General features: G+C 34.9%; 1 protein-coding gene and 1 pseudogene across 7 annotated transcripts in view; one reads left to right on the forward strand and one right to left on the reverse strand.

Annotated features, from left to right (window-relative positions):
• The window catches only part of CDC42BPA (CDC42 binding protein kinase alpha), a 310403-nt gene that overhangs the window by 46698 nt on the left and 237913 nt on the right, over nucleotides 1–25792 (forward strand). For all 7 annotated transcript variants that reach the window (XM_058533588.1, XM_058533583.1, XM_058533582.1 and 4 more), the window contains exon 2: nucleotides 7854–7945. In XM_058533588.1, coding sequence (XP_058389571.1) covers nucleotides 7854–7945 — 92 coding nt within the window. The remainder of the gene's footprint in view (nucleotides 1–7853; nucleotides 7946–25792) is intronic.
• LOC131399602 (cathepsin B-like) lies at nucleotides 21343–22678 on the reverse strand (annotated as a pseudogene).

Below are 25792 nucleotides of genomic sequence, written 5' to 3' on the forward strand. Positions count from 1 at the left end.
GAGATACTAATTTTTCTTCAAGTTGTTTATGTAGTGAATTATGTTGGTCAATTTTCTAATATTAAAATAACCTTGCATTCTTGAGATAAACCCAACATGGTCATGTTATTTCATTTATACGTTGCTTGATTAGTTGGATAATATTTTGATGAGACTTCTTGCATCTGTATTCATGAGCAAGATTGTATTTTTGGTATGAGGTTAGGATGAAATGAATTAGATAGCAGCTTTCCCTCATTGTTTATTTTTTGGAAAATTTGGTTTAATGTGGGAATTGCCCCTTTCTTATGTGTTTGGTTAAATTTGCTTGTACAGCTGTTCAGGATTGGTGTTTTCTTCATGGAAAATTTTAAACTACTGATTGAACTTTACTGACCATAAAGTTGAGTTTATTGGACAATTCATATTTTCAATTTTTTTTGGTGAGGAAGGTTGGCCCTAAGCTAACATCCGTTGCCAGTCTTCCTCTTTTTACTGAGAAAGATTAGCCCTGAGCTATCATCTGTGCCTATCTTCCTCCATTTTTCGTATGTGAGATGCCGCCACAGCATGGCTTGATGAGCGGCACGTAGGTCCATGCCCGGGATCTGAACCCGTGAAACCCAGGCAGCCAAAGTGGGGTGCATGAACTTAACCACTATACCACCGGGCCTGACCACATATTTTCAATTTTTAAAAAATCGGTTACTCTTTCTAGGAATTTGTTCACTTCTGCATGTTAAGCTTATTGGCAGAAGTTGTTTGTGATATTGTCTTCTTATCTGTTTAATCTCAGCAGCATCTGTAGTTTTGCCCAATTTCTCATTCCCAATATTGATTTTTTTATAACTTCCTTTCTCTTGTTTTACTTTATTAGCCTTGAGCCTTGTTGAGCCTTTTTATTATATGCTTATTTTCAAGTTAGTTTTGTTTTTTCTTTCTTATATATTTGTTTTCTTCCTTCAACTTTGAGTTTATTCTCTTAGTCTAACGTTTTATGTTGTGTTTAACGCCTTAATTTTCAGCTTTCCTTCTTTTGCAATGTAAATATGGAGGCGCTTTTTCTTTTATTTGGTAAATAATGGTTTAGGCTGTATTGTAGAAGTTTTGATATGTAGTATTTTTATTATTATGTAATTCTGAGTATTTTCTAATTATCTTATTAATTTCTTCTTTGAAATTGATTTTGGATTTCAAAGCTTGTGGGCTTTCCTGAAGATCTTTCTGTTATTGATTTATAATTGCATTAGAGGCATACCTTGGAGATATTGCGGGTTTGGTTCCAGACCACTGCAATAAAGCAAATATCTCAAGAAAGCGAGTCACAAGAACTTTTTGGCTTTCCAGTATGTATAAAAGTTATGTTTACACTATACTGTAGTCTATTAAGTGTGCAATAGCATTATGTCTAAAAAAACCATTGTACATACCTTGATTAAAAAATATTTTATTGCTAAAAAATGCTAGTCATCACTTGAGCCTTAAGTCATAATCTTTTTGCAGGTAGAAGGTCTTCTCTCGATGTTGGTGGCAGCTGACTGATCCGGGTGGTGGTTGCTGAAGATTGGGGTGGCCGTGGCAATTTCTTAAAATGACAACAGTGGAGTTTGCTACATTGATTGACTCCTCTCTTCATGAACGGTTTCTCTGGAGCATGTGATGCTATTTGATAGCATTTTTACCCACAGTAGAACTTCTTTCAAAATTGGAGTCAGTCCTTTCTAATCCTGTCGCTGCTTTATCAACTAAGTTTATGTAATATTCTAAATCCTTTGTTGTCATTTCAACAGTCTTCACAGCATCTTCACCAGTAGATTCCATCTCAAGAAACCACTTTCTTTGCTCATCCATAGGAAGCAACTCCTCATCTGTTAAAGTTTGATCATGAGATTGCAGCAGTTCAGTCACATCTTCAGGCTCCACTTCTAGTTCTATTGCTGTTTCTGCCACATCTGCAGTTACTTCCTCCACTGAAGTCTTGAACCCCTCAAAGTCATCTATGAGGGTCATAATCAGCTTCTCTCAAACTTCTGTTAATGTTGGTATTTTGACCTCTTCCCATGAATCATGAATGGCATCTAGCATGGTGAATCCTTTCCAGAAAGTTTTCAATTGAGTTTGCCCAGATCTATTGGCGTAATCACTCTTTATGGCAGCTATAAGCTTACAAAATGTATTTCTTAAATAATAATACTTGAAAGTCGAAATTACTCCTTGATCCATGGGCTGCAGAATGGATGTTGTGTTGGTAGGCGTGAAAAGATTAATCTCGTTGTACGTCTCCATCAGAGCTCTTGGGTGACCAGGTGCATTGTCAATGATCAGTAATATTTTGAAAGGAATCTTTTTTTCTAAGCAGTAGGTCTCAACAGTGGGCTTAAAATACTCACTAAACCATGTTGTCAACAGATGTCTTGTCATCCAGGCTTTGTGGATTCATTCATAGAGCACAGGCAGAGTAGATTTAACATAATTTTAAGGGCCCTAGGATTTTTGGAATGAATGAGCGTTGGCTTCAATTGAAAGTCACCAGCTGCGTTAGCCCCTAAAAAGAGAGTTAGCCTGTCCTTTGAAGCTTTGAAGCCACGCATTGACTTCTCCTTTCTAGCTATGAAAGTCCTAGATGGCATTTTCTTCCACTATAAGGCTGTTTCACCTACATTGAAAATCTGTTGTTTAGTGTAACCACCTTCATTAATTATCTTAGCTGGATCTTCTGGAGAACTTGCTGCAGCTTCTACATCAGCACTTGCTGCCTCACCTTGCACTTTTATGTTATGGAGACGGCTTCTCTCCTGAAACCTCATGAGCCAACCTCTGCTAGCTTCAAACTTTTTTCTGCAGCTTCCTCACCTCTCTCAGCCTTCATAGAATTGAAGAGAGTTAGGGCCTTGCTCTGGATTGGGCTTTGGCTTAAGGGAATGTTGTGGTTGGTGTGATCTTCTAGCCAGACCACTAAAACTTTCTCTGTATCAGCAATAAGGCTGTTTTGCTTTCTTATCGTTTGTGTGTTCACTAGAATAGCACTTTTAATTTCCTTCAAGAACCTTTCCTTTGCATTCACAACTTTGCTCACTGGTACAAGAGGCCTCACTTTTGGCCTATCGCAGCTTTTGACGTGCCTTCCTCACTAAGCTTAATCATTTCTAGTTTTTGACTTAAAGTGAGAGACACTCGACTCTTTCTTTCACTTGAACACTTAGAGGCCATTGTTGGGTGACTAATTGGCTTAATTGCAATATTGTTGTGTCTCAGGAAGGCCTCAGGAGCGGGAGAGAGACGGGAATGGCCAGTCAATGGAGCAGTCAGAACACACAATATTTATCAATTAAGTTCGCTGTCTTACATGGGTGTGCTTCGTGGCACCCCAAAACAATTACAATAGTAACATCAGAGATCACTGATCACAGATCATCATAACAAATATAATAATAATGAAAAAGTTAGGACTGTTGCAAGAATTACCAAAATGTGACATAGAGACACGAAGTGAGCAAATGCTGTTGGAAAAATGGTGCTGACTTGCTCGACACAGGGTTGCCACAAACCTTCAATTTGTAAAAAACGCAGTATCTGTGAAGCACAGTAAAGCAACGTATGCCAGTGATTGCATTGTACTCATATAGGTTGTTATTTTGTGTGTGTGTGTGAGGAAGACTGGCTCTGTGCCCTTCTTCCTTTATTTTGTATATGGGACATGGCCATAGCATGACCTGATGAGCAGTGTGCAGGTCCATGCCTGGGATCTGACCCCGCGAACCCCGGGCAGCTGAAGCAGAATGCACGAACTTAACCACTATGCCACCTGGCTGGCCCCTCATATAGTTTGTTTTTTATGTTTCTAGTACTTTGAATTTTGTTGGAGGTAGTTTTGTGTGTTGGCGTGTTATCAAAATTTGGAGGTTCAATGTGTGTTTGAAAATTATATTCTCCAGTCTTCGGTGGAGTGTTATATGTATGCTACTGAGAGATATTGATTTTTTTTTTTTATCTGCTTGAACTATCAATTACTGAGAGAGTTATAGTAAAATCTCCCTCTATGAAGGTGAGTTTGTTTCTTCTTTTATGTCTGTCAATTTGGCTTTACATATTTTGAGGTTATGTTATTGAGTATTTACATGTTTAGAATCATTTTGTCCTGGTTATTTCAACTGTTTTTTTTAAATCATTATGTATGGCTCCATTTTATCTGTACTCTACTAATGCTTTTCCTCCTAATATCTCTTTTATCTAATATCAATATGCCTAACTTAGTTTTTCTGGGGGAGAAGAGGGGAAGGTTAATATTAGCCTCTATTTTCTTTTTCTGAAATTTTATGTAAATTCAGGTAAGAACCTACTTAAACAGAAGGAAAAAACTCCACAGAATTTTAGAAAGGATCAACAAATTGGGATATCGTGTATTTGGAAAAATTGTTGTAAAATATGCAAACTTCTAGCAATACTGGTAAGGAGAAACAGTGAAAATAGACCCCAATATACAATATTAGCAACTAAAAAGGGATCAAACCTACCCATATAGTAGAGTTTTAAAAACAAAAGAATATTATAGGTCACCTTATTCCAATAAATTTGAAATTTTTAATGCAATGTATAAACTCATAGAAAAATATAATCAACACAGTTGTCACAGGTAGAAATAGAAAACATGAAAATGACAATAATATGAAAGAAATTAGTGATCAAAAGTCCAACTGAAAAGACATGTGTTAGATGTTTTCACTAGCAAGTTTTACCAGCCCTTATAGTCATAGTCTTCTCTATTGTCTTCTAAAAGTTTTGTGGCTTTGTTTTTCACATTGAGATCCTTTAACAACCAGGAGTGATTTTGTTTTAGAGCATAGAAAGGGAGGGAAAGCTGCTCAACACATTTAGTGATGTTGGTTTATCCTTGGTACTAAACCCGATGAAGATAGTATAGAAAAAAGATAATCGTAGACCAACGTTATACATGAATACAGATGTAAAATTTCTAAATAAAATCAAAGCAAAGCAGTTTCGTCTGTGTATTAAGAAAATACATCATAACCAAATAAAGCTTATCTCAAGGTATACAAAGATGGTTCAACTTTTAAAATCTTCTTAATGTGCCGTGTTATGAGAATGAAAAAGAGAAACTAAATCTTCTCCACAGAGGTGGTAGTCAATTAACGGTCTTACCAGCTATGTATCAGAATACCTGTTATTTACACTCCTGGAAACACTTGCTGGTTTCAGCTTTTATATTTTGAGCTCATTTGGTTGGTAAATAATAGGGTATTTCTAGTAAGTTTATTTGCATTTCTCTGGTTTCTTGTAATGTGAACATTGTTTTCTGTTTATTAGCCATTTGTATTCAACGACACTGAAAGTTTTAAACAGGAGGATAACACTTCTTGCATAATTTGTGTACTTGCGAACAGGGACTATTTCATTCGTCTTTGTACCTCTAGCATCTTGTAAAATGCTTGGCTTACAGTGGGTATTCAAAGATACTTCTTCAGTGAATTGAATAAACGATTAGTAAACTATGAGCCTTCTGAAGAAATTTGTGACTTAACTCATTTTTGAATGCCTAAAAATAGAATAGTTTTGCAATGTCAAAGAAATGGGATTTTTACTAGCAGGTTCTGGGGAGTAAAGAATAGACAAGGTTATTCTTTTAATTTATGTTAATAACACAAGCTTCCATGAAACTTGAATAACTGACAAAATCTTTAATCCTAATTATGCATGATTTTACAGTACTCATTTGCTTGGTGCTTTCAAGAGTGTAAGCTACTGCATGGAAAGATATTATTTATTTTTTGACATACCGTCATCCTTTGTACCTTTGCAAAAAGATAGTTTTAACGACCATTTGCTTACCTGAATTGTATTTCAATTACTCTAGTTTTAAAAAATAGTTTCTTTTACTGTTTTGCAACAGTATTTCAGAGGATTGAAGTATCTGGATATGTAGGATGTTAACTAGAAGAAAGTATTCATAGAGTTATTCTTTAAGACCTGAACCGGATTACAAGTTACTGAATTGTCTGTGATGAATGCTGTTTTTGTATCAGTAGTGAGACAGTAATGAGACAAAGATATAGTACATAAACTTTATTTGGGTGTCAGGTTATGTATTTGGAAGCCTTGAGAGAGAGGGGAATGTAAAGTGAAGTAGAAGATATACTTAACTACTAAATGTCATGTTGTAGGCTATTGTGTGATGTTTTCCAGCTCTAGCTGGCACCTAGACCAGTACTGTTCTCACACTGGCTGACTCCGCATCTTTATTTTTAATTCTTATATGCTATACCTACGCTTCTTAACCAAGTATTTCTGATATGCTGGTATAGAAGCTGGGAAAGGGAGGGACGCTAGTCTCAGATTGCTGCACTGTTCCATGTGGTTCCCTTATATCCCCCCATACCTTTGTAAATAGTCTATATGTAAATAAACTTTCCTCAAATTAGGATAATTTATTTTCTGTTGGCACCCTGACTGAGGCACAGTGGCCTCAGTCGCACAATTTGTCTGGTGCAATTTGTGCAAAACCAAGATGCTTTGGTCATTTTATCGAAGTGTTCACTTCCGTGGCTGCCATGGTTGTACGTCTTTTCTCTTTCCCAGTATGACATCCTTCATACTTGCATTCAGATTTGATCCCTTTCTTTGATTTTCTTCTCTGTTGTGTGAATTCCAAAAAGAATATTATTTCCTTTCCTTAACAATCTAAAACAGCAGTGCAGAAATCTATAGTAGACTGGGCTGTGCGACGTGGAATATCCCTCTTTTCTAAACTAGTTAGGGCTAAATCACCTTCAGACCAAGGCAGGTTGTAAGGTCTGCTGTGTCTCTTTTACTCTCCTAATGCTTAAATACGTATCTTTGATCTTGTCACACTCTGGCTCCATGGAAGGAAGGAGAAGAGAGCCGTACCCATATATAATGACCTTTTAGTCATATTAACTCCTTTTTGCGTGAGAATAAAGAGGGATATGAAAGGAGGAAAGGAGACAGGTCTAAATTTCTCTTAGAGGCAGCAGAACATATAATTGATTTTATAATTTTTTAAAAATATCAATTAATCTCTTGTAATTAATAGGATAATGTCTGAATTCCTCGCATGGCATTCAATGTCTACACTGCAAACCCAGGCAAAGTAGCAAAATTCTACTTAGTTCTCAAGGTCCAGTTCCTATGTTACTTCCTCTGTAAAGCATTAGTGTTCACTTAAGAGACTTAGTGTTGCCTTTTCACCCATCCTGAAGCACTTTGTATTGACCTCTATTAGAAACTTGGTCACGTTGTTACAGTGTGTGTGTGTTCATACTGTTTGTCTTCCTAAAGACTGAGAACTTCTTGAAGGAAGGCACCATCTTGTAATCATGTTTCAAACTCCAATGATTGCCACCATGCTGTGTACAGTGTAGACTCTTGCTAAAGGCTTGTTAAAAGGATAAATAAATGAATCAGTGTGAAAGAAGTATTAATTTACTTGGGGGAATTGCAGAAGCTCTTTCTGGTACTATGAAATTTGCTTTTACTTCTTGGACCTTTGTGTTAAAATATATATCTAGCACTTCAAGTTAAAGTATGCAGAGTGTTTAACATGAGAATAAACTGGTTCCATTTATAATTTTGCATTAGTTCGTATGTTATTTGGTGTTTAAAAATGTTTCTTCACCAAAAATGTAGTTCATATATTAGAAATAAAGGAAATATCTTACTTTCTTTTGGGAATTAAATCTATTTCTTCTCAATATAGTTTGATGAGATTATTAAATATTTTGGCTTAATTCTTAGTCATAATTTGAATTTTTATTGTTTAAGTAAGAAAAACCTTTATTTATATCTAATTTCTATCACATTTCATTAAGAAAGTAATTGATGTTGTTCTTTTGTTTCAGCTAAACCATTTACTTCTAAAGTGAAACAGATGCGATTACATAGAGAAGACTTTGAAATATTAAAGGTGATTGGTCGAGGAGCTTTTGGAGAGGTAAGAGATAAAGATTTTATAGAAGGTCTGCTAATTGTTTTATATAGTCCGTGGGAGAATTTAACTGAAATATTTACTTGCTGTTGTAATTGATATGATTGATCAGAAAATATAGTAAAGTTTTGAATGAAATATTGCTACATGGAATTTTTTTCCAAAGTATGTCAATGTCAGTTTGAGTATGTTTCTGGACTCTTTTCTGTTCCATTGGTCTATTGGTCTCTCTTTGTGCCAACACCACACTGCCTTAAATCACATTAAGAAGTCTTGATATCTGCTAGTGCATGTACTCCAACTTCCTCCCTCCCCTCTGTTCTTGGCCCTTTGTATTTTCGTGTAATTTTAGAATCAGTGTCTCAATTTCTACTTACTCTTAGAAACCCACACTCACACATCTGCTGAAATTTTGATTAGGATTGCACTGAAACTAGAGATCAACTTGTAGATAATTGACATCCTAACAATATTGAGTCAGTCAATCCATGAACGTGGTATGTTCTTCCATTTATTTAGGGCTTTATAAATTTATGTCACTAATGTTTTGGTAGTTTTCATTCAATAGAGAGGGCTTCTACATCTTTCAGCAGATTTATTCCTGGTATGTAATATTCTTTATGTTATTTTAATTAGAATAACATAATAATTAGAGTAACAGAGAGAATTGCTGTTTCATATTTTCATTATTGTTTTGCTCAACATACAATGTGATTTCCAATGTGATTTTAAATTTCCATTGTGATTTTTGATCTATGAGTTTAGAAGTTTATTGCTCAATTTCTAAATATTTGGAGAGTTTTTAAGTTATATTTCTGTTATTGAGTTATAATGTAATTTCAGAGCAGTCAGAGTATACACTGTGATTTCACTCCTTTGAAATGTGCTATGCAGTGTTCTATAAATATCAATTAGGTCAAATTCATTAATCATGTTTAAATCTTTCACATCCTGTCTTGTTTTCTCTGCTTGATCTGTCATTTCCTGAGAGAGGATTTATCTTTTTTATTTTACTTCTTTCAGTTTTCACTGATAATAAATATTAAGTTATTATATCTAACTGGTGATTAATTCTTTTATCATAATGGCATGATCTCTAAGTAATGCTTTTTTTTGAGTTAAATTTTTAAAAAATCTGATATTAATAGAATGATTCCAACTCTTTTTATTAGTATTTGTGTTAAATTTCTTATTCCATCCTTTTAGTTTCAGCTTTCTATAACCTTATGGTAAGTTTACTAAGCAGAATATAGTCAGTTTTTGTTTTTTAATCCAGTCTGATAATCTCTTGTCTTTTAATTGGAGTATAGTCAATTGGTATTTAATGTAATTACATTACTTATTACTATTTGTTTTCTATTTGTCTTGCCCATTCTGTATTATATTTCTCTCAATTCTTGGATTAATGGAGTGTTTTAAATTATTCTTTCCCCCATCTATTAATTTCTTAGTTTTACCTTCTTTTATTGGTTCCACTAGAGATTTCCACATGTATCCTTGGTAAATTTGTGTTTTGCCAATTCCCATTTCTACCTTTTTTTGTCATTATTGTCATGTCTTTTAGTTCTAAATATATTTGAAACCCCAAAAGATATGATGAGACTATCCTTAGTCATTTAGATTGACCCATATATTTACATTTTCTGTTGCTCTTCACGTTCACATACTTCTTTACATTCACATACTTCTCCTTGATATCATTTTCCTTTTGACTAAAAAGTTTCCTTTAATATTTCATCAGGTCTGCTGATGATAAATTATTTGCTTTTATTTGTCTGAAAATATATGTATTTTGAGGTCTTAACTTTTTTGTTGTTGTTGAGGAAGATTCGCCCCTGAGCTAACATCTGTTGCCAGTCTTCCTCTTTTTTTGCTTGAGGAAGATCAGCCCTGAGCTAACATCCACGCCAATCTTCCTTTATTTTGTATGTGGGATGCTGCCACAGCATGGCTGATAGGTGGAGTAGGTCCGTGCCCGGGATTGGAACCCCGGGCCGCCAAAGTGGAGCACTTGGAACTTTAACCACTCAGCTGTGGAGCTGGCCCCCAAGTCTTAACGTTTTTTAAAAATTGAGTTATACACATGCATAGCTCAATGGATTTTTACATTTGCATGAACTTGTGTAACCATCATACAGATCCAGATAGGCTCCCATACCCCCCATGTGTGAATAACCACCTCGTCATTAACTATCTATTTTTTTTGTGTGTGTGTGAGGAAGATCAGCCCTGAGCTAACATCCATGATAGTCCTCCTCTTTTTGCTGAGGAAGACCGGCTCTGAGCTAATATCTATTGCCAATCCTCCTCCTTTTTTTCCCCAAAGCCCCAGTAGATAGTTGTATGTCATAGTTGCACATCCTTCTAGTTGCTGTATGTGGGACGCGGCCTCAGCATGGCTGGAGAAGCGGTGCGTTGGTGCGTGCCTGGGATCCGAACCCGGGCCGCCAGTAGCGGAGCGTGCGCACTTAACGGCTAAGCCACGGGGCTGGCCCCACCATCTATTCTGACTTATATCACCACAGCTTTATTTTGCCTGTTTTTGAATTCTATATTATTGGGATTATATAGTATATACTGTTTTGTTTCTAGCTTCTTTTGCTCAACATTATGCTTGTGTGATTCATCTTTATTTTTTATTTATAGTTCACAGTATTCCATTGTATGAGTATACTACAAGTTATTTTTCTGTACTAGTGCTGGTGGGCATGCCAGTTATTTATGGTTTTTGGCCATTGCTAATAATGTTGTTATGCACATTCTTGTACATGTCTTTTGGGAGATAGAAACACTCATTTGTGTTTGATATAAAGTTAGGAGTGGAATTGCCGGGTCACAAGGTAGGCATATTTAGCTTTAGTAGATAGTGCCTAATGATTTACCAAGTGGTTACCAGTTTATACTCCCACCAACAGTAGATGAAGGTCCCAGTTGCTTCACAACCTCACCAACACTTGGTTCATTTTTTAAACTTGAGCTGTTTTTTAGAGAATAAATAGTGGTATTGAATTGTGATTTCATTTTACGTTTCCTGATGACTCTTATAAAAGTTGAGCATGTTTTCATATCACTTCACATAACTTGGTTATCCTTTTTCATGAAGTAAACATTTTGGGGCTGGGAGAATGAGAGTGGGTGGGTAGGTTGTCTGACTTATTGGTATATTCAGGATACAGTTCCTTTGTTGGAGATTGTGTGTGTGTGTGAAATAAAATCTCTCTTCCTTTCTGTGGCTTGGCTTTTCCCTCTCTGTATGGATCTTTTATTGAAGAGAAGTTCTTAGTTTTACTGAAGTCTAATTAATTAAACTTTTCTTCATGATTAGTCCTTTTTGTGTTCCTTTAAAGAAAGTTTTTCTAACCCCAAGGTCATGAAGATATTTCCTATGTTGTCTTCTATAATCTTTTAAAAGAAAATCTTTTACATTTAGGTCTGTGATCCATCTGGTGTTAATTATTTTGTGTTTTCCGAGGTATAGGTCGAGTTCATTTTATTCTTTGTGGGTTTCTTAGCATCGCTTATTATAAAGACTGCCTTTACAACACTTGATTGCGAAGGAACTTTTGTTATAAATCAGGTGACCCTATATGTGTTATTTTTATTAATTTTTTAATAGTTTTCAGTGTAGAAGTCTTGTTCATGTTCCATTAAATTTATTTTTGGGTCTTTGATGTTTATTGATGAGCATATAAATGATATTTTTAGAATTCCATTTTCTAACTTTGTTGCTAGAATAGAAATACAATTGATTTTTGCATATTGATCTTGTATTTAAGGACCTTGTATATTAACTTATTACTTCTAGTTTATATATAATTTTTTTATTGAGGTAACATTGGTTTATGACATCATATTAATTTTTTTGAATTTTTCATGTACCTAATCATACCATTTCCAAATACTGAGAGCTTTTTTTTCTTGCTTTCCAATATTTATGCCCTTTCTTTCTTTTTCCTTTATTGTTGCCATAGAGAGGATCTTCCATAAATTGTTGAATTCAAATAGTGAAATGGAATTTTTGTCTGGTTTGTGATTTCGGGGGAATGTGTTCAGTATTTTACTGTTGTATGAAGTTTGCTACAGCCTTTTTGTTTTTTTTTTGGTGAGAAAGTTTGGCCCTGAGCTAACATCTCTTGCTACTCCTCCTCTTTTTTGCTTGAGGAAGATCTGTGCCAGTCTTCCTCTATTTTGTATGTGGGACGCCACCACAGCATGGCTTGATGAGCGATGTGTAGGTCCACTCCCAGGATCTGAACCCGTGAACCCTGGGCTGCCGAAGTGGAGCACATGAACTTAACCACTATGCCACCAGGATGGCCCCACTGTTTTGTTTTTTTAGTTGTTACTCTTTTTTTAAGTTCAGGGAGTTTTTCTTCTAGTTCTAGTCTTTTGAGAGTTTTTATCATGCGTAGGAGTTAACTTTATCAAAAGCTTTTTCTATATCTATTTTGATATGATTTAACTTCTATATTTGGTTAATATGGGAATTATATTGATTAATTTTTAAATATACCAATATTGCATTACTACATAAATCCAATCGTTTCTAATGTATCTTTTTATTTTTATTTATTTTATTTATTTTATTTTTTTATTTTTATTTTTTTGTTAGGAAGATCAGCCCTGAGCTAACATCCGTGGTAATCCTCCTCTTTTTGCTGAGGAAGACCGGCTCTGAGTTAACATCTATTGCCAATCTTCCTCGTTTTTTTTCCCCAAAGCCCCAGTAGATAGTTGTACGTCAACTATGGTTGCACATCCTTCTAGTTGCTGTATGTGGGACGTGGCTTCAGCATGGTGGGAGAAGCGGTGCGTCAGTGCGTGCCCGGAATCCGAACCCGGGCCGCCAGTAGTGGAGCGCGTGCACTTAACCGCTAAGCCACGGGGCTGGCCCTAATGTATCCTTTCAATATATAGTTGTTTGATTTGCTAATATTTTGTTTAGCATTTCTTTGTTTATGTGCTTGAGAAAGATTGGCCTTTAATTTACCTATCTTATAATTTTCTTATATTTTGGAGTGATATGCTTAGCTCATAAGACAATTTGGGAAGTGTTCCTACTTTCTCAACTTTCTGAAAGAGTTTGTGTAGAACTGGTATTATGTCTTTAAACTTCTAGAAGAATTCACTAGTGAAGCCATCTAGACTAGCACTGCAATTTTTTTTTTGGTTGGTTGTTTACATCTTTTGAGGTAAATTTTATATATGTTGAAATACACTAACTGTATATGTATGATTCCATGAGTTTTGACAAATGGATTCACCCTTATCAAGATATAGAACATTTTCATCACCCTAGGAAGTTCTCTTCCCTGTCAGTTCTCCATAACTTCCAATAAGTGGCAACCACTGTCCTAAATTTTAACTGTGGATTAGTTTTGGCTGTCTGAAAATTTCATATGAATGGAATCATACTGTATGTACTCTTGTATGTCCAGCTTCTTTCGTTCAGAATAATGTCTGTGAGATCCATCCTTGTGATCAAATGTATTAGTACTTCTTTTTTATTGCTGAGTAGTATAGTATATTATTAATATACCACAATGTATCCTTTTGTTGATGAACATTAAGGTTGATTGCTGTTTTTGGCTATTAGGAATAAAGCTGATATGAATGTTTTTGTACAAGTTTTTGTGGAAATATGTTTTTATTTTCCTTGGATATATACCTAGGAGTGGAACTGCTATGTTAAATGGTAGGTGCGTGTTTAAATTTAAAAGAAACTGGCACACTTTTTTCCATCGGGATTGTACCATTTACATTCTTACCAGTTCCATGTTCTCAGCAAAAGTTTTTGTTGTTAGTCTTTTTAATTTTAGCCATTCTAGTGGGTGTGACAGCATTTCATGGTGTTAAATTGCCTTGTTATTTGGATTTGTGTTATATATCAACATAATGATAAGTTTTTGTGTGCTTATTCTCAATCTTTATATCTTCCTTTGTGAAGTATATGTTCAAATATTTTGCTCATTTTAAAAAATTAGGGTATTTGTGTTTTTATTATTGAGTTGTAGGAGTTCTTTATATTTTATATTTATAAATGTCCTTTGTCAGATATATGTTTTGTCAATATTTCCTCACAGGCTGTATGACTTGCCTGTTAATTTTCTCAAAAATGTCATGACAAGCAGAAGTTTTAAATTTTGATGGTATAATTTTATCAATTTTTTTCTCTTATGGGTATTATTTTCTGTGTTCTTTCTAAGAAATCCTTGTTTATATCCAGGTCACAAAAATATTCACCTATTTTTTTTTCTAAAAGCTTTATCTTTAGATAGGTGATCCATTTCAAATTAATTCACATATGATATGAGATAGGGATTGAGGTTCGTTTTTTTCCATAAGGATATCCAATTGTTTTAGCACCATTTCTTGAAAAAGCTGTTTTCCTCTATTGAATTATTTCAGCACCTTTGTCAAAAAAATCAGTTGACCATATAAGTGTGGATTAATTGCTTCTCTTTCTGTTTTGTTACCCTGATCTCTTTGTCTGTCCTTGTGCCAGTACCATGCTATCTTGATTCCTGTAGCTTTATACTATAAAGTTGAGAGTATGTAATGAAGTCTGAGTGTAAGTCTTACTCCTTTGTTCTTTTTCAAAATTGTTTTAGCTATTCTAGGACTTGTGGATTATTGTATAAATTTTAGAATCAGCTTGCCAGTTTCCATAAAAGCTACTGGTATTGAAATTGAGTTTGCATTCAATTTTTAGATCAATTTTGGGAGGATTGACATCTTAACAATGTTGGGTGTACTAGTTAGTCCATGAACAAGGTATTTCTCTTTGTTTTTTAATTCTGTTTTAATTTCTCTCAAGAATGTTTTGTAATTTTAGTGTACAGGTCTTGTTCATATTTTGTTAAATTTATTTGTTAAATATTTTTTGTTAAATTTGTTCCTAAGTATTTTATGTCTTTTGATGCTAGGTAAATGATATTAAAATTTTATATTCAAGTAGTATGCTGCTAATATATAGATATACCACTGATTTTTGTATCTAACTTTATTTCCTAAATTCATTTATTACTTTTAAAATAGCTTTTGTTGTTTTGGTTGTTACTTTCTTAGTTTTTCTAGTAAGCAATCGTATTGTCTGAGCATAGGAACAGTTTCCTTTTCATTTTCCAGACCTTATACCTTCTATTTCTTTATCTTGACTTATTGCACCAGTTTGGACCTCTACTACAATGTTGAATAGGTGTCATGAGGGTAGACATCCTTACCTTTTTCCTGAACTTAGGGAGAAAGGATTCACTGTTTCACTCTCAAGTATAATGTTAATTGTAGGTGTTTTTGTAGGTGCCTTTATCTGATTGAAGAAATTGCCTTCTATTACTAATTTTTGTTAATAATTTTATTTATTTATTTTTTCCCCCAAAGCCCCAGTAGATAGTTGTATGTCATAGCTGCACATCTTTCTAGTTTCTGTATGTGCTACACGGCCTCAGCATGGCCGGAGAAGCAGTGCGTTGGTGCGCGCCCAGGATCCGAACCCGGGCCGCCAGCAGCTGAGTGCGCGCACTTAACCGCTAAGCCATGGGGCTGGCCCTGCTGAGAATTTTTAAAATTTATTAATGGGGATGAAATTTTGTCATACGCTTTTTCTGCATCTGTTGAAATAATCATATAGATTTGCTCTTTTATTCTGTTAATATAGGAGGTTACTTTGATTGACTTTTTAAAAATAGAGTTATTTTTTAGAGCAGTTTTAGGTTCATAGCAAAACTGAACAGAAAATACAGAGAGTTCCCATATATTCCCTGCCCCTGCATGGGCGCAGCTTCTCCAACCATCAACATACCGCACCGGAGTGATACATTCGTTACAATCGATGAATCTACACCGACATATCATTATCACCCAGAGTCTTTAGTTTACATTAGAGTTCACTCTTGGTGTTGTACATTGTATGGATTTGGACACGTATCCACCATTATAGTATCATGCATAATAGTTTCACTGCTGTAAAAATCCTCTGTGCTCTGCCTATTCATCCCTCTCTCCTTCCAACCTCTGGCCACCACTGATCTTTTTATTGTCACTATAGTTTTGCCTCTTCAGAATGTCATGTAGTTGGAATCATACAGGATGTATAGTCTTTTCAGATTGGTGTCTTCCATGTGGTAATATGTGTTTACGTTTCCTTCACGTCTTTTTATGTCTTGATAGCTCATTTCTTTTGAGTGCTGTATAATATTCCATTGTCTGAAGGTGCCACTGTTTATTTATCCATTTAACTACTCAAGGACATCTTGGTTGCTTCGAAGTTTTGGCAATTATGAATAAGGCTGCTATAAACATCTATGTGCAGGTTGTTGTGTGGACATAAATTTTCAGTTCATTTGGATAAATAGCAAGGAGCACGATTGCTGGATCCTATGGTAAGAGTACTATTTAAGTTTTGTAAGAAACTGCCAAAATGTCTTTCAAAGTGACTGTACGATTTTGCATTCCCACCAGCGATGAATGAGAGTTCCCATTGCTCCATGTCCTCATCAGCATTTGGAGTTGTCAGTATTTTGAACTTTGGCTATTCTAATAAGTGTGTAGTGGTATCTCATGGTTGTTTTGACTTGTAATTCCTTAAAGATAGATGATGTTGAGCATCTTTCATATGCTTATTTACCATCTGTATATCTTCTTTGGTGAGGTGTCTCTTAAGATCTTTGGCCCATTTTTTTAATGGGGTGTTTGTTTTCTTATTGTTGAGTTTTAAGAGTTCTTTGTATATTTTTGATCACGGTCCTTCAGATATGTCTTTTGCAAATATTTTCTCTCATGTTTGTCTTCTCATTCTCTTGACACAGTGTCTTTTACATAGCAAAAGTTTTTATTTTTAATGAGTCTAGGTTATCAATTATTTCTTTCATGAATTATGCTTTTGGCATTGTATGATTGATTTTTCAAATATCAAACTAATGTCTGGGGTAAACGCCATTTGGTTGTGACTTACAATCCTTTTGAGATATTGCTCCATTCAGTTTCTTAATATTTTCTTAACTATTTTCATATTTATATTCATGGGGAATGTTGACCTATAATTTTTTTTTACAATGTCTATGTCAAATTTTGACATTAGGATTATGCTACCATTATAAAATGAATTGGGGAGAGCTTGCTCTTTTTTGGAAAAATTTTGTATATTTGGTATTTTTTTCCTTAAACGTTTGATAGAATTTATCAATGAAACTATCTGGACTTGGATTTTTCTTTGTGGGGAATTTAATCCTAATAATTTAATTTCTTGATAGTTATTTAGATTTTCTATTTCATCTAGTGTCACCTTTAGTAAGCTTTGTTTTTCATGGAATTTGTCTATTTCATTTACGTTTTCAAATGTATTATATAAAGTTGTTTATAATATCCTTTTTTTTTTGATATCTGTGGAATATAAGGTGATATTCCCTCTTTCGTTGCTGATATTTATGATTTATATTTTATTCCTCTTATTCCTGATTAATTATGTTAGAGGTTTTTTAGTGTTATTAATTATTGAAGAAAGCTACTTTGGGTTTGTGAATTGTCTATATTTTTGTCTATTATTAGCCTAAAAAATTTTTTTTAAAGTTAGGTTTTTTATCTTTCTCATTTCGTTCCTTCTATTTCTTTAGATTTAATTTGCTCATCTTTTTCTAGCTTCTCAAAATAGAAAATTAGATCTTTGATTCTTTTCCATTCCAACTTAAGCTTTAAAGGTATAAATTTCCCTCTGAATAGGATTAGTTGTATCCCACAGATTTTGATGTTATATTTTCATTATCATTCATATCAAAATACTATTTAACTTCCTCTCTGATATCTTCTTTGATAGATGAGTTATTAAGTGTATAATTTACTTTTAATAATTTTGGGGCTGTGAGTTATTTTATTGTTACTGACTTCCAATGTATTTTTGTCATGGTCAGACATCATGCTCTAATTTTTCAATACTTGTAAGGTTTATTGAAATTTGTTTTATGGTCAGAATATGGTCTATCTTTATTAACACTCCATGTGCACTTGAAAATAATTTTTATTCCTCATTTATTGCTTGTAGTCTTTTATAAATGTCAATTAGGTCAAGATGGTTGGTGCAGCCATTATGATCTTCCATCATTTGTTGAGCTTTGTTTTGTTCTTTTGAGAGAGTGGTATGAAAGTCTTCAAATATAATTGTGAGTATATCTATTCCTTTTATAATTCTCTCACTGTTTATTTCCTGCATTTTCAAGCTCTGAGTAGGGGCATGCATTTTTTCAATTTTTTTGTATTCTGATACATTGACCCTTTTATCATTATGGAGTGTTTCCTTTTATGTAAGGTAATATCCCTTGTCTTGTAGTCTGATTTGTCTCGTATTAGTATAGCCAGCTTTCTTATGGGTTGAACCTTTTTCTTTTTACATTTATATTTAAAGTGAATCTCTTGTGGATGGCATACAGTTAGGTTTTGCATTTTTTTATACATTCTCATAATCTCTGTACTTTTATTGGACTGTTTTGACCATGGGTCAAGACACTTTTTGTATAAAGTGCCAGATAGTAAATATTTTAGATTTCACAGTCCTAGGATTTGTATGGCAACTGCTCTACTCTGTCATTGTAGTGTGAAAGTAGCCCTAGACAATTTGTAAGTGAATGGATTTGGCTATGTTCAAATAAAACTTTATTTATAAAACAGGTGTTGGGCCATGTTTGACCTTAGGCCATAGTTTGCTGAAGCCTGTTTTAGACCATTTATAATTAACATGTTTATAAATATAATATAGTAGATTTAGGTACGTCATTTATTGTTTGTTTTCTGTGTACCTCATCGTTCTTCCCTTCCTTTCTTCCTGCCTTCTTTTGGGTTATTTGAATAATTTTTTTAATGTTCTCTTTTGATTTCCCTATTGACTCTTTTGCCAGACATCTTTGCATTATTTTCTTAGTGGTTGCTCTTTAACGTGGATCTTTTTTTCCCATTCCAAGAATTTAGCATCTTTTAAGAAGGGTCTCAACGTTCTTATTCATCACAGAAACATCAGTGTCAGTTTTCTTCGTGCTGTTAACTTTGCTGTCTTCTTTCTTTCTGCTAGTGCATAAACCAGAGGGTGGTATCAAATAAATTGCTGAGAATTAGAGACAAACAAAAGTGAATTGGAATGACTCAGACACACACATAATTTCTGCCAAAAAGTCTGTATCAGTTGGATATAAGAATTGGAAAGGAAGAGTTAGAACTTCAGTTTGCAAATATTATATTATTATATATATCGAAAACCCAAGATAATAACTGGGTTATTGTAGTATTGAATACTACAAATTCAATAATAAATTTTTATATGTCTAAACAGCCACAGTTGGAAGATAATGGAAGAGAAAAACACATTTACAGTCGCCACATTATAAAAGTGTTAATTCTTTCTAAATTAATTAATAGATTAAATAATTCCAGTACATATGCTGATTATTAGACAGACTGGTTCGAAAGTTTATATGGGAAAATAATTAAGAATCATCAGAAAAACTTTTAAAAAGTGGAGCAATGACAGACCCACCATATATTAAGACGTTATAAAGCCTCAACAAATAGCATATGAATGAGAAGTTCAGAAATGGGCTCAAATACACATATGAATTTAGTATTTGCTAAAGGCAGCATCTTCAATTAGTGCCGAAGAGAGAATTTATAATAATGGTCTTGAGATAACTGGATAGCCAATTGGAAAAGTCCCTTTGTGGATCCGGTTAAAATTCAGACAACTACCAATGGATCAAATGTTCAAGTGTGAAAAATAAGGCACGTACAACACAAATATCCAACAGATTGAATAAACTATGATATATCTACTCAGTGAAATGCTCTGTAGTTGCAATAAAGAAAAAGTTGACTGTACCTCCATGAAGAGATCTCCAGGATGTATTGTAAAGTGAACAAAATAAATGTAGGATAATATGTATAGTATGCTCTCTTTTCTTAAAAAGAAGTAGAAATATGATTAATAGCTGTATTTTCATAAAGTAACATTTTACAGGGACAGGAGGGAATGGGGTACATGTAGACAGGAGTGGGAATGACACTACTAAGTGGGAACCTTTGTATTTTTGTTTTGATTTTTTAAGCTTGTAAATGTATTATATATTTAAAAAATTCTTCCCAGTTGAGATGAATTAATCTGCAAGTTCTGCAAATCATTTAAGGAAGTAATTCTAAATTTAAATTTCCCCAGATAATAGAAAAAGAGGCACCACTGCCCAACTCATTTTATGAGGCTAGAATAACCTGGTTTTTAAAACCTGACAGTATGTTGAGTGAACGAGGCAACATAGGAAAGAATGCATATGATTTGATTTTTATCACAAAGTCAGGATAATGGTTATCTCTAGTGGGAAGGTGGAAGTTGTTGTCAGGTGGGGACACATGGGGGATTTCTGGATGGCCGCAATGTTCTATTTCTTGATCTCGGTTTTAGTCATTCGTTGTTCACTTTATAATTGTGTTTAACTCTACATTTATTTTATGTACGTTATAATCAGTTATAAATGTTATAAAGTAATTTTTAAAAGAAGCCATAATAATCGTGGAATATATGTTTATCTGACAAGTTAGCTTTAAAATATATAAAGTAACAACTGATCAAATTTGCATAGGGGAATACAAGAACTTTCAACAGTTTAAGATAAGAGCGTTTAACTCTCCCTTCTCAGAAATGGGCACATTAAGCAGATTAAAAAATCAAGACTTAGAAGTGTTTATTTTTTGAAGATGGAACTTTTTAATAGCATAGTTATCCCATTCTGTGTTAAAACCTTTGGTAGAGTAAAGCAGTGATTTTTAAAAACTGTAAAAACTGGTTCTCCCCAAACTAGTTTCACCAAGAGATTAGAGGTCAGTCAAATCTATATCTAGTAGAGAGCACCTAGTTTTGTTCTAAGCTATTCTCTTGGGATTTATACTCTGCAACTAGCACAGCAATTCTAGCCAGTGTTAGAATTGTTGAAGCACATAGTCAGTCCAGGTTCATTGCAAATAAAGCTTATGTTAAAAAAAAATCATGCTACAGAAAAGAACAGAGAGGGTATGCCATGTTGGAAGGTTCAGATTTAGGGAGCCCAGGAAAAAGTGGCTTTCTTCATTTAAAGGGCTATCTACCATTTCTCCTCTTATTCCAAATCTAGAAAATAACTACTTGATAAGAGGTACTGAATGTATGTGGGAATTTAAATCTTTGTTAGGTGTTCCATTTTTCATTCCTTTGGAAAACCTGAAGTCAAACCCTTTAGGTTCTCACTCAGTTTTGCTCTCTGGAGATGTTCTGGTGGGGGAGGGTTTGGAGGTTGGTTGTAGCAGGATTTGGAGCAGCAGGCACTATGTAGAACGAGTCTATGTGAATGTCCTTATTAGGAAATTTAAAGGGCTTACTGCCTTGCCAGCAGTGAGGATCAGTCCACCCGCGAGGCTGCGATGTAGCCAGAGTTGGGAGTTATTTTCTGTGTAAGAGAGCCCTGTTTAACCCAGAAAAGATCAGTTCAAATAGTATACACAAGGTTTGGGCTAGTCAAGTCTTTCAGGCCCTAAAGCACACTTGCCACTGTCTAAACTCTTCAGTCTTATCTGAACTAAAAAAATGAAAGGAATTCTTACCCCCATCCCCACCTTCACCCAACCTGCCATATTACAAAAAAAAAAAAAAAAAGTATGCAGGGCTGGCTGGATAGGCCACAGTAGGCTAAAACTTTTTTCTAGTACTTATCAGTACATGAGATTCCAATCATGATCTCTGATTTGATTCCACTGTAGCCCTTTTCTCAGAGAATTTGAAGAAGCGGTTGTCACCCTAGTCAGGTTTCTAGTTGACAGCCAGCCAGTAGGGGGTGGCATTCTCCACTCTCCAGCCCAGGATGCAGATAGTATGGCCTGCCTTCATTTCGTCGGTGACATGTTGGACTTCAGGCTTGGACTGCAGGAAGTCGGCCAACATAGGGAGGGCTCCCTCTACTGGGCCATTTTTGTAAATATCAGCTGTGATCATTGTACAGGAAGGGACACTGTAAAAATTGTAGCTGTAGTGCTTGTTATCTTTATAGGAAGGAGTATAGCCAGGCTCACAGGTCTTGCTGCACTTGGGAGTGTTTCTTCACCTTCATAACCTGGTGGCTGAGAGCCATTGAAATGGTGCTCACATCGGGGGATAGAATAGGGTCTGCAGCCTACATGAGAGTCATAGAAACCACCAGAGACCGAGCCTTTCTTCGTCCAGGAATTACAGGCTCCGGAGGGAAAGCCCCCATACATCCATCCCCATGCTACACAACAGATGACCAGGTTATCAGCAGGCACCTCCATGTTGGCATTCTCATGGGTGTGAATGCAGACCTGGTCAGAAATGGTTTTCATGGCCCCAAAGAAAGAAACACAGGAACTCTGTTGATGATGTCTTGTTAATGCTTAGACAGTTTGGCCACTGTGCCTGGATATCAACGTTTTTTAGGCAGATCCATTTTCTTTGCAAACTGTACTCTCTGAGGCAGCTTGGGTCTATCCAGGAAAGTCTCAAACAGCCCATTCAGCTCACGTCCCCATTACGGCAGCTGAACAGTTCATCTGCAGGGGTGCCAAACAGGGTCCACTTGGGATAGTAGGCAGCACCGTCAGACAGAAAAGGATGGCTAGGGCCTGCCACACTCTGGGATCTGGATCCTGGATTTCCTGAAGCTGCGGAGATCCTGAGCCTGCACTTGCCATGTCCAATTTTAGAACCTGGTTCCTGGAACCCATGTCCACCACTATTGCCACTGAGACAAGATATAAAATATTTTAATGACATGATTATCACGCTGAACCCAATAGATAAATGTAGAATTCTACATCCAGCAGAGAATACACATTGTTTTCTAGCATATACAGACGATTCTTAAAATTTACCGTGTTCCACAGAGTGCCTTAGTGACTCCCTCCCCCCCAAAATCATTATTATGCAGACCATGATCTCTGACCTTAATAAAATACAATTAGAAGTTAATATCAGTCACATAGCTAAAAGTGACCCATATATGTGTACAGTTAAAAGCATAGGTCATAGGAAAAGTCATAAAATAATTAGATGTAAATGGAAATGCTACATTTCAGAATTTATGAGATACTTAAAGAGAGATTTATAGCTTATAATACACTTATCAGGAAACTTTGGTAACAGCTGTAGGCTGAATTGTGTCTCCCTTCCCACCTCTCAAAAAAATTCATATGTTGAAGTCCTAATCTCCAGTACCTCAGAGTGTGACCCTATTGGACATAGAGTCTTTATAGAGGTAGCAGGTTAAAATGAAGTCATTAGGGTGGGCCCTAATCTAATATCATTGGTCCTTATGAGAAGGAGAAATTTGGACACAGGCATGGATAGAGGGAAAGTGATGTGAAGACACAGAGGAGAAGATGGCCGTCTCGATCCAAGGAGAGAGGCCTGGAACAGATCCTTCCTTCGTAACTCTCAGGCAGAACCAACCTTGCTGACTCCTTGATCTTAGACTTCTAGTCTCCAGAACTGAGAGAAGAAAAATTTCTTTTGTTTAAGCCACCCAGTCTGTGATGCCTTCTTACAGCAGCCATAGCAAACTAATACAGTAACTAATGAGCCAAATATTAATTCAGGGAGTTGGAAAAAGAACCACAGAGTAAACAAGAAGGAAGGAAATAATAAAAATAAGGCCAGAAATCTGTTAAATAGAGAGTAGATATTACCAAAACCCAAAATTGGTTCTTTAAAAAAGTTACCCTATTTAAAAATTGTTGGTCCATGGCACATGATTATTTTAATTTCAGCAAAAGTGTGTTTCATACATATCTATTACAAAAACTCAGAAAATTATAGTAAACAGGAATGTCTTTAATTTGATGAAGAATATATGCCAAAAACCTAAAGCAAACCTTTAATGGAAAAACTTTAGATGTGTTCCGTTAAAGATAAAGAGCAAGACAAAGGTGATTAATACTGTTACCAGTTTTCATGTTACTGGAGTTCCTGGCCAATGCATTAAGAAAATAAATTGAAATCAGTTAAAAGGATTGGAAGGGAAGAGATAAATACATAAGTATTTACAGATCACCTCCATATAAAAATCTACAAAAACAATAGCTAAAATATATGTATTAATGAGATAATTTAGTATTTCTCACATAAAAGATTGTTTTACAAATATCAGTGGAATTCCTGTCTACTCAAAATAGTCAGAAGAGGTGATGATATAAGATAGCATTCACAATAATAAAAACAATCAAGTATTTAGGATTTAACCTGACAAATAATGTACAAGTTTTAGGTGGAGAAAATTTTAAAACTCTATTACAGTGTATGATAAAAAGACCTAAAAATCAGATACATGTTCAAATATGGTACCACATACTTGCCAAAATGTCAGTTCTCCTTAAATTATTCTATAAATCGTATGAAATGCCAATAAAAATCCAATGGAATATTTTGAGAAATTTGACACATTGCATAATTTGCATGGAACTTCTGGTTCTTATTCTGACATGCTTGTATCACACCAACTCTTCTGCTGAAAAAACTAGAAAACCTTGATTAAAATATAAATTCATCTGTTTGAAGGCATAGAGCTGTAAAATCAGTAAGAACTCAAGGGGCTGAGAGTCATAGAAATAGGTCTGTTGAGAGGGGAGCCCCCATCATTCAACTCTACCTTTCTCTTGGAGGCAGTTGTCTGGAAGCAGAGGGGCTAAAGAGAAATTTCAGAAATCTCACAGGTAGGGAAAACAAAAATTGAAATTCAGGTCTCAATAAAGAGAAGGGTTCTGTTAAATCTCTCAGGTATTTAATTGGGCCCCCTGAAGGGCTACACCCCTTAGGTATAAAGACAAATGGAAATCGGTCAGCCCTCACAAGACTGAAACTCAGTTCTAATCAAATCAATCCCAGATTGGATTAAGGTGATCTGACCCTAGTGTAGAAATGAAACGTACAGTGATTTAAATTAAAACTTGATAGGTTGCGCAGCAACCACAGCAAACTGAAGAAGGGGTTAGTGAACTGGAAAATAGGTCAGTAGAAAATATCTAGGCTGAAGCATAGAAAAAAATGGATGGAAAATTAAAAAATAAATTAAGATTCATATTAGGCAGTGAAAAAATTAACATGAATGTATTTATAGTTCTAGAAGGAGAAGAAAGAGAGAAAAATGGGACAGAAACAATGTTTGAGGAGATAGTGGATGAGCATTTTTGAAAGCTAACTAAAGACATATTCATACATAGATTCAAGAATTTATATAACTCCATGACAGGATAAATACATCTAGGCACATAATACATCCAGGCACATAATAGTAAAACTTCTGAAAACCAAAGATAGAAAATTTTAATAACAGCTAGAGGAAAAAAGACATGTAACTTCCAAAAAGCAATGAGAAGACAATTCACTTTTCAAAGGAAATGATGAAATTTGAAGATAATGGAAATGGCTTCTTAAAACTTGTAAAAGAAGAAAACTTTTCAACCTATGATTCTATACCCAGCAAAAATATTTTTTACAAATGAAGGCAAAAACTACAAAATATTGTTGAAAGAAATTAAAGGAAGACCTAGACAAGTGCAAAGACATCCTGTGTTAGTAGATTAGAAGATTTAATATTGTTAAGATGGCAATACTCCCCAAAGTGATCTACAGATTAAGTGCAATCCCTATGAAAATCCAAGCTAATTTTTTGGTAGAAATTGACAGGCTGATTCTAAAATTTATGTAGAAATTCATGGGACTCAGAATAATGAAAACAATTTTATAAAAGAACAAGTTTGGAGGACTCACCCTTCCTGGTTTCAAAACTTACTACAAAGCAATGGTAATCGAGGTTGTGTGGTCCTGGCATGAGGATCACATGT

This window comes from Diceros bicornis, chromosome 38 (genome assembly GCF_020826845.1).
Source record: "Diceros bicornis minor isolate mBicDic1 chromosome 38, mDicBic1.mat.cur, whole genome shotgun sequence".
Classification (NCBI taxonomy): domain Eukaryota; kingdom Metazoa; phylum Chordata; class Mammalia; order Perissodactyla; family Rhinocerotidae; genus Diceros; species Diceros bicornis.